This window comes from Clupea harengus, chromosome 12 (assembly GCF_900700415.2).
Source record: "Clupea harengus chromosome 12, Ch_v2.0.2, whole genome shotgun sequence".
Lineage (NCBI taxonomy): Eukaryota > Metazoa > Chordata > Actinopteri > Clupeiformes > Clupeidae > Clupea > Clupea harengus.
Window position 1 is genome coordinate 25201631 of NC_045163.1, and position 13278 is coordinate 25214908.

At 43.1% G+C, this 13278-nt stretch overlaps 2 protein-coding genes across 3 annotated transcripts; both read left to right on the forward strand.

Annotated features, from left to right (window-relative positions):
- Nucleotides 1–388: 388 nt before the first annotated feature.
- Nucleotides 389–2431, forward strand: rbp4l (retinol binding protein 4, like). The gene is made up of 6 exons (XM_012837836.2): nucleotides 389–480; nucleotides 865–982; nucleotides 1149–1285; nucleotides 1444–1556; nucleotides 1679–1891; nucleotides 2203–2431. Exons 2-6 carry the CDS (start codon nucleotides 866–868, stop codon nucleotides 2211–2213), a joined length of 591 nt encoding a protein of 196 aa, XP_012693290.1. The 5' UTR covers nucleotides 389–480; nucleotide 865; the 3' UTR covers nucleotides 2214–2431.
- Nucleotides 2432–6510: 4079 nt separating this feature from the next.
- Nucleotides 6511–12931, forward strand: slc26a1 (solute carrier family 26 member 1). 2 transcript variants are annotated; one of them, XM_012837634.3, is made up of 3 exons: nucleotides 6511–6586; nucleotides 10264–10914; nucleotides 11097–12931. In XM_012837634.3, the coding sequence occupies exons 2-3, from the start codon at nucleotides 10291–10293 to the stop codon at nucleotides 12612–12614; spliced, it is 2142 nt and encodes a 713-aa protein (XP_012693088.2). In that variant the 5' UTR covers nucleotides 6511–6586; nucleotides 10264–10290; the 3' UTR covers nucleotides 12615–12931. The 2 variants fall into 2 exon arrangements, with proteins under 2 accessions (XP_012693088.2, XP_031434101.1); XM_031578241.2 differs by lacking the exon at nucleotides 6511–6586 and adding an exon at nucleotides 7685–8380.
- Nucleotides 12932–13278: the final 347 nt, after the last annotated feature.

Genomic DNA, 13278 nt, shown 5'->3' on the forward strand with positions numbered 1-13278 from the left:
TGTATTTAACAATGTATGCTGTCTGTGCTGCCCATGTGATGCATTAGGCGGCAGGCCAGCAGTCAACCCAAAGGCTTGAAATATTTCATCGGAACAGTCACTAAGCAGACAAGACAGTAACAATGATTTTTGTTTTTGTAACAGCTGCTATTATTACCTACAATGCCTTGTTGGTCGGGGCTGCGTCCCTGTGTTTGTTAGTCGTTACATAAAGACGTAATTGTTTTTACAGCAAACATGGGAGGGTTCAGCGAGAGAGAAGCCAGCTTACAGTAAGGATTTCTACAACCAGCTTATCCTTAGATTTAAGCACCTTATTTAGTTACAAGAAGTGAAAATAATCAATAAGCCCATCTATGGCAGGAATATAAAAGGGCGTCCTCGACAGAGAGACAACACAGGCAGGTGGAAAGCCACAGAGTGCATCCACACAGCAGAAACTTGACTTATTCTTTGGCTTTGATCAAACCAAACAAGCAGGTAAGGTTCCCTGTGGTTTACGGATTGGAGATGAAAGCATGGCTTGGTTTGTGGGTGGTTGGGGTCGGCTCCAGGCAGTGAGAGATGTTATGTTTTAGATCGGCTCGGCTTTTGGGTTGCGATTTTGTGCTGCCGATGGCTTTTGGTGCATTTGCGGTTCCTTGAAAATCCTCTCTACTTGAGAATCTGCTTTGCATTGTGTTGTATTTTCCTACTGTCTGCGATCTCAGCTGCCTGTATGCAACATATGTCCTAACAACAGGATCATGTACTGAGGAACTAATTTACAGTTAACGTTTTAAAACTCGGAGAGTTAACAACAGCAATTTCTACATCATGCCTTGGTCGCCTTGTTCACCATCACTTGTCTTCTTTGCCACACAGAATGGAATACTACAAGTTCGCTCTGCTCGTTGTTCTGCTCTCCTACGTCGAGCGCTGCTGGTCCGCCTCCTGTGTGGTGGACTCTTTCACGGTCAAGGAGGACTTCGACCCCAAGAGGGTGAGTCTGAAGTTGTGAGAAAACTACTACCTTTCCCTGTCTGCGGGGATACTGAAGGGGCTGAAATGTTGCATTTTCCCTCTGGCTCTCTGCTCGTCTGAGTAGCATAAGTACAGGCTGTGGGCTTTCCTCAGTTAAACCCCAGACTCCTTGTGTTCTTCTGCAGTATGCTGGCAAGTGGTACGCCCAGCAGAAGAAGGACCCCGAGGGCCTGTTCCTGCAGGACAACATCTCCGCCGAGTACACCATTGATGACGACGGCACCATGACTGCTTCTTCCAAGGGCCGTGTCACCCTCTTCGGGTAAGCTGTAGACCCCATTTGTGATGTGCTGAAAAAAAAAAAAACGTAACGGACGGGTTAACGGGATGGATTTGTTTTCCATTGGTGTCTCCATCACTTCAGTTTAGCATCAATGCTAATGTGCGCTGGATTTGTTTGTGTTTGTTGTGTGGTCGCAGATTCTGGGTTGTGTGCGCTGACATGGCTGCCCAGTACACTGTGCCCGACCCCGGCAGCCCCGGCAAGATGTTCATGAACTACCAGGGCCTGGCCAGCTACCTGTCCAGCGGCGGTAAGCCATCATCACAAAATAAAACACAACAGCCTTCCGTTGTCCATTGCAACGTTTTCATCTTCTTGCCATTTGTCTGTGTGCTGAGTTTTGTGCTCTTCTTCCCCCTCATCGTTCTCCAGGTGACAACTACTGGATCATTGACACCGACTATGACAACTACGCCATCACCTATGCCTGCCGCACCCTGAAGGACGACGGCACCTGCGAGGATGGCTATTCCCTGATCTTCTCCCGCAACCCCCGCGGCCTGCCCCCCGCCATCCAGCGTCTGGTCCGCCAGAAGCAGGAGGAGATCTGCATGGCCGGCCAGTTCCAGCCGGTCCTCCAGTCTGGTAAGCGTCTCACACAGCTTGAGAGCAGGTGGCAAAGCGTTTCCAGCAGCCATGAACTCATCATTTAGGAACGTACATCTTTCTAAGTCAACTGAATACTTTCAAAGTCAACTGAATACTTTCAAAGCCAACTGAATACTTTCTAAGTCATCTGAATACTTTTTAAAGTCAACTGAATACTTTGTAAGTCATCTGAATACTTTTTAAAGTCAACTGAATACTTTGTAAGCCAACGTTGAAATGGCACCATGAAGACTAGACCACATGTCTGACCTCCCTCTCTTGTCCATGTGTTTGTGTCTCGCCCACAGGAGCTTGCTAAGCGGTGGGCTCACCTTCAGAGGGATTCCTTCGGCATGCTGGCATGGGAGGGGGCATCCAGGGCATGGGAGGGGGCATCCAGGGCAACAGTGGTGCTTGAGAGATGCGTATAGCAAGCTGTACATTGGGAAGAAGCCTTTTGTGATTCACTCTCTCAAGGGAAACTGGTTGTGTTGTACCAAGTGACTGTGACAAATAAAATATTTTTAAACAAACAAACATTCTGGTGTTGCCCTGGTGATTTCATGGAGGTATTGTCCTCTCCTGTCCTCTCCTCTCCTCTCCTCCACTGTCCTCTCCTCTCCTCTCCTCCACTGGTATTCAGTTAGACTTTCTAGTTTATATCAGCTGTAGATTGATGTGGATTTAATGGGTCAATGTTATGTTATTACTATTCGAACATATACCAACACATGAATAGGAATCTTCATAATCATTATATGAATTATAGATATTTCATTTTGTCTTAAGTAGTAACATTTTTTTTAAAAATCGGCATTTTTAGCAAATTAGCAAATATTCTTTCAGTTGCTATGACAGTAAACATAACTTTATGCTTACCAACCTAAAAATGACTATATGTGCCTTCAATGCTTTACTCTGAGAGAGAGAGAGAGAGAGAGAGAGAGAGCAAGAGAGACCGAGAGAGAGACGAGAGAGAGAGAGGTCTAATCTCATTTGTAAAACAAAGCACTTGAAAAGGGCAAGGTTCATGACATGTCCACCTCTACAGCAAAATGTGACAGGTGTCTAGTCTAAAAAAAAGATTATCATCCACTTAAGATTGTACGGTTGGTTAGCAGCAGATAATTATGGCAAATGACGTTGGGCAACTCCTGGCACCAACCGTGTAGAATCTTCCAGAGAACCACAAAGTTCAATCATCAGTACAATGTTACACAAAACCTTCCAGTCCAATTAGAAGCTCTACGTGAAGCTTTTAAAATAATTCCTTTCAATGTTTATGTTGAGACACCACTTAAAAAGCCACCTACAACATTAACTGCAGGGGGGATCCACTTATGTAGCCTGAACAATGAGATGATGAGTGTGAAATCAACAAAGTCAAAGTCGTGCAGAGGATATCATCAAAATGGTCTATAGTAGAATATCATTAGTCAACCCTGTGACCATTTTTGCCTTGTCGCCCCAAGACAGGATTGGTATGTTTGGATAGGAAAAAGAAAACTGGTCAGTGACCGGTGACTCTGCCTCAATCTATTTTCTTCAGCCTTTCTGTCCTCTTGAAACGTTGAGCCCATACATATCAGTGTGTGCACCTGGGCGGCTCCCTGCCCTACACAGCCAAAGGCTGAGACCCCGGATCACCTGAGGTCTATCGTCACGCCACTCTTAAGTGGGAGTCTGTCTCTGATCCATTTCTGCGCCTGCACTGAACCCTCGGCTAAAGCCGCCTACCACCTGGATTACGGGTTCGAGGTTCCAAGCTGTCTCGGAATGTTGGACACAACGAAGAGATAAACACAAATTGGGCCAATGAGGTTAAGTGTTGGTGAGGGAAACAACCGCGTAGTTTCAACAACGATGGACTTGAAAAGTAGTTCCTTTGCTGAGTTTCAGGAAGTACATTGTAGATCATGATGTTAGTAGTGCCAAGGTCTTGGGTACATTTAAATCTTAACTTCATTCACAGAAACATTCTGTGTGTTTGGAATGCAGTATTTTTTTTTTCCTCAGTTATTAACTACTGCAATACACATTCCTGTCCCGTTGCGGTATTATCTGATGTGATATAACTAAAATGATTCAGAAAATAAACCATGTTTACAATGGAGTTCAATGGAGCAAGGAAACCGGTTTTTATCGGTTATACCTGAGCTGTTTCAAGCTCGGCCATAGTACACAAACCCAGAGGATGCTGAGTCCACTATTGCTGGGACCTACTGGGTTTCTGGGACCAGATGGCTCTCTTCACGCCAGACGGCAGATTGCACTGGCCGAGCCGATGAAAGCATCTGATGAACAAGACCTTAAGGAGGGGACAGAGCTCATTTTGTAATCAGATTTAAAAGCTCAGGCAAAACTCTGGCTAGGGTGGGTGTATGCAAGCAATAAGAAAAACTCCAAAACGTCTACCTGTGTGTATCAGAGAAGGTTGCCATCATCATTCACCAGTATGGTTGAACAAATATAGTTTCCACACTGTGGACACTGGGACAAATAGGACCTGGGCTCACCCTGTTTCAGTACCACACCAGATCCAATCCAATCTTAGCTTGTTTTCAGGTTGATTTATGCTACATTATACGATATACAGTATCACAAAGCAACCAGCACAGCATTTGTTTCCTATGTTAAGGGTTAACAACTTCTCTAGATGTAAATTGCACTCCACTCCAGTGTATTTTGTAGATTTGGTAGATAAGGATCTACCTAGATTTGGTAGATAAGGATAAGGATTTTTGTAGCTTTGGTAGATAAGGTTAAGGACACAAGATGGATATGCTTTAACATCATAAACAGTAAGTGTGGTTCATGATTCTTACGTGAGTCCTCACAAGCACGACCCTCTGATCAAGGTTTGACTGCTTTCGTCAAACCTTTGTTTCCCCCTAGTGGTGCGATCATGTGCCTGCCCCTTTTGTCCAGCCTTGGTCTAAGGTTGAGACTGACCCACATGAAATATGAAAAAGATCAACAGGTTTTCATGATCAAAACGAACAAATGCGTTTTTCTTTTCATGCAAACTACAGTGCCCATAAAGCCTGTCCAATGGGTAACAACAGTTGAGAAATCATAAACTTTCACGTATAAAATATAAGCCTTATCGCAGTGATCAAACCTTTGAGCTCATGGGCAGAATACATACCTGGGAAAAGTTATTGTTTTCCAGACCAACTGCAAAATCAACACAAACCCTGAAAAGACAGTAAGGCAATGAAGCATTTTTTTGACTTCTAAGTAGCATAAACCTACCATCAGTCATTTAGCATTGAAACGTCTTGATCCTTCATATAACAAATTCATTGTTGTAGATTTTACAGCTGTCCGCTACAATAACGTATTATTAACTAATTGTGTAATAAGTGACAAGGGCGCTGAAGCAAGTGTGAACTTTGATGAGCGTTAATAATAGGCCCTCATAAAAGTGTCAATTTAGCTGATAGATGGCATTAATATCAGTGATGCTATCTCAGTGAAGGTGACGCGGCTGTGGTGCAAGCCGAGGATAAAGCAGAGCACAGCATTTTCACACAACCCTAAGCACTGATGTGTGAATAGGACACCGCACACACAGATAAGAGCGCTTCCCAAGCACGAGACCTTGCAATAGTTTACCCCCGTTAACGGATTGGCGGGCAAAACATTTATGGTCCGAGATTGTCGGCGGGTTGATTTTTCTCCAACGAGTGAATGGATAATGATGGGTGAGCATGTCCTCTGAGCCTCCGGGAACACGAGTGGGTTTGGAGACATGAGGCACGCCGCCTGCCCGCCCGCCCGCACCACACCAAACAGGCCAGCTGGCCCCTGTGAAAATCCTTCCGTGATCCCTCAACTGGAAAGTCCGAACTACATGTTCACAGTTCAAAAGGTCACACCTGCAACAGACCAATCCCGTTAGCGATCATCATGTTCATGCATCAAATGATCATTTCACGCCACTGCTGCATAGAAGTATTTCTGGGAGAGTTTCAAACTTGACCTGAAAGTGTCAAGGATGATTCAAATTAGATATCAAATTACAAATACTGACTGATAACAATAGAAATATCTATACTCTTAGGAGTCTTGAGTCGTGACAACTTTGGATTACTTTCCAAAGAGGCAACATATTTATGAAACTGGTGTCACAAACCTAATCGCCTTGGATTTGATTCCCTTGGATTTAAACAGGAAACTATATTGTGAATATTGTGTATAGTGTAAAATTAACAATACAGCCTCATCAGAGATTAACTAAATCTAACACACAAAAATACATGTACTGATATATGCATTATATACAAAGAAAATGTGTGTGTTTGTCAACACAAGAACTAGTAGCTCTCCTTTAATCAGACCAAAATAGTGCAGTAAAAATGCATATTTTTCATTAATCCTTGTCTTTGTCTTGCACAGACACTGTGCTGACCCATAAAGATAAAAGGGCATTTTCTCTCTCTCTCTCTCTCTCTCTCTCTCTGGCACAGCAGGGGGCTCTGTTGCCATAGAGACAAAGCAGCCATCCCACACACCCCCCCTCCCTTCTCCGCCTGCCTGTCAGGGATTGGATGTGGCCGTGAGGCTTGTGTGAGATGTGTTTTCCCACAATCCCTTGCTCCATTCATCCAGCCACTGCTCACCGGAAGACTCAGAGCAGACAAGGCATGGCAGATGCATTCTCTCCCTCTACGTGCTCCAGTTGTGTGGGTGAGTGGGGCTCTTTTTTATCAGTCAGGCGTTTCTGAAGACGACACTAACGCTGTGGTCCATTTCATTTAGACAAGAAAGGGAGATGAGGATGCTCCCAAGCCAGTGGAAATATAGAGAGCCATGATGGCTCCCTCCATAGAGGCTGAGCCAAACAATGACCCATCTGTCAATAAATGGGTCGCTGGTATACATAATACGAGAGGTAAATATCAGGCATATGTATTTGTAAGCTCTCTGTGATGTAGGTTGATTTAGAAATCATCTTCTAAATGGATATATAGTATATGCAAACAGAGGCGAGCGTAGCCATGGCTCCCTCACTGGCCATTCATCTGACATGTTTCTTGCCCACACAAATATGTGTGAATATGTGTGACCCTTTTCCATACTCACACAAGGCATAACACACTAACAACTAAGAACTGAAAGCTTATTTAGATGGTGCTAAGAATAGTGTTTTGGCAGTAACCAAACCAAGGTTTTATTCTTGAAACATTGACACCCCGTGGCTTTCCTAAAATCCCCCAACTCTCCAGTACACCCTCTCCATGATTTCTTAGTGCTACATTTATTACCATAACATGAATTAAACACGCGTGACTGCCATGCAGCTATATACACTGGTGCTGTCCGTCAATACCCATCAGAAACAATGGAGTCATTGTGTTCATGTATGAGGGACTGCTGAGGAACAAATAGTCATCATTGTCCTGGCTCTCCCTTTTCATCATTTGTGTCTTTTTTTATATGATTATAGACTCCAAATATCTGAAAAAAAAATTTCCATTAAACTGTCCCACAAATGTTGTGGTGTTTGGATTGCCCCGGTACTGTGAAGAAAGGAACATAGGAGCAGTGGGCGCTAACATCTGGATTTTATGCTTCAGAATTGGCAATCGATTCGCCCTCACATCACAAGATTGGTGGGTCACAAGCACACTGTGCATGATGCATTAGGGCCCCATGTCTGTGAGCAGAAATTGGGGTCACAAGTCAACCTGAGACCCAAAAAAAAGTCAGAAAGACTATCACTAATCTCAGAAATTCAATCTGCAAATGTACCGAGCTTTAAAAACATTGAAACAAACAACAATATTTTTACATTTGAGAACACTGCCTCTCTTGTTTTTTGACCTTCTGATTGGTCTGTCAAATTGTATGCAATATATTATTGGGGAGACTAATAACCCATGTGTAGGCATGCAGCAGAGAGAGCTGTAATGATTAGCTGAGATAAACGCACGCTATCTTCTTAGCCTGTTAGCTGTTCAATTAGCCACAGAGGAGACACAATGGATTACGCTTTTAGGAAAACATCCTCTTAATAATTACTCAGCAAATGTCAATCAGTGTTGAAATGAATGTGGTAAGATGAAGAAAACACTGTGTGCATCTGCAAGAAGACTGTGAGAGAAAGATGCATGTGTGTGAGAGAGAAGTCAGACACCAACCCTTTACCCTCCCACTCCCATTCAACCGGTCAAAGATTGACTTTTTCCCTGCCCTGTTGCCCCTGTTGTTTCTTTCCATATTGCCCAAGCCAGAGCTCAGCAAATACACAGACATCACACTTCACACAAGGCACACTCTGCTCTGGCCCACCCCGTGTTTATTCAACCTATCAGAACCATCTTAACGTGATTAGAGACTTCCCCTCTTTTTTGGTGTGGAGAGAGAGGAGAACATAAGGTTTACTCCATGACTGTAGGCATACTAGACTAGACTCGGTCTACTGTGAGAGCACGTTCTGGACTCTCTTCTGCCAGCAGAACACTGACTCTTGAGTTTAGGGTGAGTGCATTTGCTTTTTTTTTTCTTTCATACAAGCTACTAGAATTGTTTGTGGAATATTACTTTGGAGTGTTTGCTCTTTATATGAAAGTTCCTGTAAATATTTTCAACATTTCACAAAGTTTTTGTGGATTATGCATTGTGCTCTGTTAGTTTTTTTTGTATTTTATCAAATGTGTGATTAGGTAATACCGACAAGAAGGTCAGGTGACAACAACTTAACTGTTTAGAAATGCAAATAGTTTGTTCAACTGTGCATACAGATGTTTGCATTACCGCAGCGAATTAGCACAGTTTCCTTCACTGTTAAACATTTCCTGTGAAAACTACGGTAAGTTACTGGCAGCTATTGGCCAGGAACAAAGTGTAGTTCCTTTCTTTCCTTGTCCTGTTAAGACAAAATATTTCAAATATATCATTATATCATTTGATGATCTGCGATAGTACTGTAGTAATGTTATGCAGGGAAGTACTGTAACTCCTATTTGCATTATGGCAAAATGTGACTGATTCCAGTGGGAATATATCGAATTGCACCAATATGGAAATCAATGTTAAATGATCCGTTTGGACTGGCCTTTTTTGTGTAATTACCTTTAGCATTAGTTATGATGGTTCTGTGGGAAATCATTACTTCTGGAATGGTGTAAGAAGCAACACAGTGACTGATGATATAAACCTCTACAGATGTTTTATCAACAATATACATTCTTATTAGCATGTGTGCAGCCTGGGTGTTGAACTCAAGAGTCTTGATGTTGTTGTCCCCCCAGCCCTGACAGATGAGCTAGAGGAATTCACATAGATGAAAGCATACAGAGATACATATATTTTTAGTACGGCCTTAAAATGAATTCAGACATAGAGCTTAATATGTGTTGTGCATCAGTTTATATTGTTACACTTTTGGGTGCAATGCAGTTAACACCTCTGGGTCGGACTTCTGACCTGATGTATTAACTGAAATAGCTTAATTGTCATTTTTGCTCTTTTCCCGCTTTTTGAGTTCAATTCAAATCAATTACATTCATTTATATAGCGCTTATAAGAATGTTCCCTGTTCTAATGCCCCTAGACCCTCCTAGAGCAAGCTTTTCACAGTAAAAGGTTATATTTTTCCACAATCAAAGTGTGTCTTACGTCTTACACAGTACTATGCATGACATCTGTTCTACAGTAAGATACTGTTTCATTTATGTGCAATTTCCCTCAATGCATTTGTGATTTACAGTACTGCACTGCAAAGCAGTTACACAATAATGTACTATACAAATCACATTAAAAACAAAAGTGCAGATTTCACACACATGTATAACAGTGTTGGCCTTACCTCTCTTAAACCAAATGTTTTCCTTGCATCAAAGACAGTTTATTCGAGCATTTAGAGCGATAGCTCATCTCACAGTGTTTAATCTCATCCCTGTTTGATTTATTCTCCAGGGCACACAGTGATTGCGTAACCATTTACTCGTTAACTAAAGTTTGCACTGAATATTCCCCCTGGCAGACAAAGCTGCGTAAAATACTCAATGTCAACCGTTTTTTTTTTCCCTCAACATCAATAAAACTCAAAGAACTCAAGTGTCAGGATGCCATGTAATAAAAGATTATGGACACAGAGACGTGACAATAAAATTTACAGTGGTGTTCCATTATCTGAGCGCTTAACTGGTTTCCATTTCAGGTAAAGGATTTCTTTTGTCAAAATAATCTGTCATCAGTGCATATGGTCTCAGGCAACAATGATCAAGGCTGACATCTTTTGATAATGGCTCTAAATGCCTGGGTGATTGAAACCACTAAACGCCTGGGTGATTAAAATCACTGCTTTAAAGCACTTGTGGAAGATAAAAGCCTTCTGAGAATATACTCTCTCATTTCAGGAGCTTGGCTGAAAACCCAGTCACCCCATGGGTTCCCTGTTGCCAGACAACATGGAGGACAGCAAATCATCTGTAATAGGACCCTTGGAGAGGAGAGTCCGGCGACGCAGAGGCCCTTTGGAGGTGATAAAGTCCAAAGTGAACCGTAGCCTAACCTGCTCCGTGCCCAGGTTGAAGGGCGCCCTGACTGGACTCTTCCCCGTGGTGCAGTGGCTGCCAAAATACAAGCTGAAAGAGTATGTGTGGGGTGATGTCATGTCTGGCCTTATCGTGGGCATCATTCTCGTCCCTCAAGCGATCGCCTACTGCCTGCTGGCAGGCCTGGAGCCCGTCTATGGCTTGTACACGTCGTTTTTTGCGAACATTATCTATTTCCTGATGGGCACCTCCAGGCACGTGTCAGTGGGCATCTTCAGCCTGATGAGCCTCATGGTCGGCCAGGTGGTAAACAGAGAGGTCTACCTGGCTGGCTTTGATCTGGATGAGGACACTAAGCAGGGACCAGCCAGCGGGGGAGCACTGAACTTCACAGAGGAGTCCTTCGGTGCTGTTATGAACGTCTCAATCAAAGTGTTGGACATGGAGTGTGGGAAAGAATGCTATGCCATCGGGATTGCTACTGCACTAACATTCCTTGCTGGGATTTATCAGGTATGGGCAGCTTTTAAGTATATACATTATTAGTGCTATACTCTCTATTCTGCATACACTACTAACCGGCTATTTACTATCCACGTCTGCAATCCTGATTAGTGTTATTATATATTTTGTATTAGTAGGAGTGTTACAATAACACCCACCTTATTTTTAACCTGTCTTTTGTATGTGCCCAGGTGTTGATGGCTGTGTTAAGGCTGGGGGTTGTCTCAGTCTACCTCTCTGGACCAATGCTTGACGGCTTCGCCACTGGTGCCTCGTGTACAATCCTCACTGTCCAGGCCAAGTATCTTCTGGGACTGAAGATCCCTCGTTACCAAGGCTACGGCACTGTAGTGGTTACCTGGATCAACATCTTCAAGAACATCCAGAACACCAACTTCTGTGACATGATAACAAGTGCAATTTGCATCAGCATCCTGGTGGCTGGCAAGGAGCTCCAAGAGCGCTACAAGGATCGCCTGAAGATACCAATTCCCACAGAGCTGGTGGTGGTCGCAGGTGCGACCATAGCATCCCATTTTGCTGACTTCCATGGAAGTTACAGCTCCAGCATTTCCGGGGCAATCCCCACAGGCTTCATCCCTCCAAAGGTCCCTGCTTTGGACATGATGTCCCGGGTTGTGTTCGACGCAATCCCGCTAGCAGTCATTAGCTTTGCTTTTACTGTCTCCCTATCAGAGATGTTTGCTAAAAAGCATGGCTACTCGGTTAGACCCAACCAAGAGATGATAGCCATTGGCTGTTGCAACATCATTCCCTCCTTCTTCCATTGCTTCACCACCAGTGCAGCCCTGGCTAAAACCATGGTTAAGGACTCCACAGGGTGCCAAACACAGGTGTCCAGTATCGTGAGTGCCTTTGTGGTCCTCTTGGTCCTGCTTTTCTTTGCTCCGTTTTTCTATGCCTTGCAGAAGTGCGTTCTGGCTTGCATCATCATTGTGAGCCTGAGGGGCGCTCTTCGCAAATTCAGGGATGTGCCCCAGATGTGGCGCCTCAGCAAAGCCGATGCCGTGGTCTGGATTGTGACCATGGCCTCGACTGCTCTCATAAGTGTAGAGCTGGGACTAGTTGTTGGGGTGATGTTCTCCATGATGTGCGTCGTAGCGCAAACCCAAACTCCCAAAGTGTCTTTACTTGGTCAAGTCGATAACTCCAGCCATTATGACGACACAGAGGAGTACCACAATCTACAGACCATCCCCAAGATCAAGATTTTTCGGTTTCAGTCACCTTTATACTATGCCAACAAGCACATCTTTTTGAAGTCCTTGTACAAAGCCGTTGAACTCGAACCGTTCATTGAAATGACTCGGAGGAGGAAAGCAACGAAAAAAGCTAAACAGTTAGCGAAGAAAGCAGACCCAACTAATGGCGAGGTTAGCATAGGTCTCGTCCACAATGACTTAGAATTCCACACCATCATCTTAGATGGTTCATATATCCCCTTTATTGACTCCACTGGGACGACCACATTTAAAAATGTGCAGAAAGACTATAAAGAAGTTGGTGTCACTGTTCTCTTAGCCTGCTGCAATACTTCCGTCATAGACTCACTCAGGCGAGGAGCCTTTTTTGGGCCCGCTGACAAGGACATGCCCAGCTTATTGTTTCATACAGTTCACAGTGCTGTGGTGTTTGCCAGTGACATGCCGTCAGCAGCAGCAGCAGCAGCGGGCAATACACCTGTATAAATAACCGGGATCACTAGAGTCAACATGTGGTTTCTTCATTTTATTGGAGAGGTTAAGGGAAATACTGATGCCAATATACATGCGCAATCTATTTGTGAATGGGAAAATATCACTTTACATAAATGACTTTAAAGAATAAAATAGCTTTAATGACCATACTTGACTCTAAAGGGATATTCTCATGGTATATAAGTCATCGTTTTAGAGCATTGATTTTTAAGAGACCATATGACTGATACCCTTTTTTACTTCACTAATTTTGTTTATTTGTTTAATCATATTTGTAACTTAATAAACATGCGTATTTGTATTAATCAGATGAACCTGGTGCTCTTCTACCCATCATTTAAAAAAATTGTCAAACATGTTTGTGTTCTAAAAAAAAATCTTATTTATAGATATGCCATATTTTGATAACTATAGACTATTACTAAACTGCAAATGTTGTCTTTCTGTGTTTATGGCCCCACAGAGAAACCATTTGTTATTTGTTATTTTCTGTGGAATACATGGTTTTGTTGTATTTTTTGTAATAAAAATGATGCATAAAAAAACTCCACCCTGCTGAGCTGGAAGGCTGTTGTCTCAAGTGTGCATTATATAACACGGACACTGGTAAATGGCTATCAAGAGAACAATACAATATAACATCCAAGTACAGCAT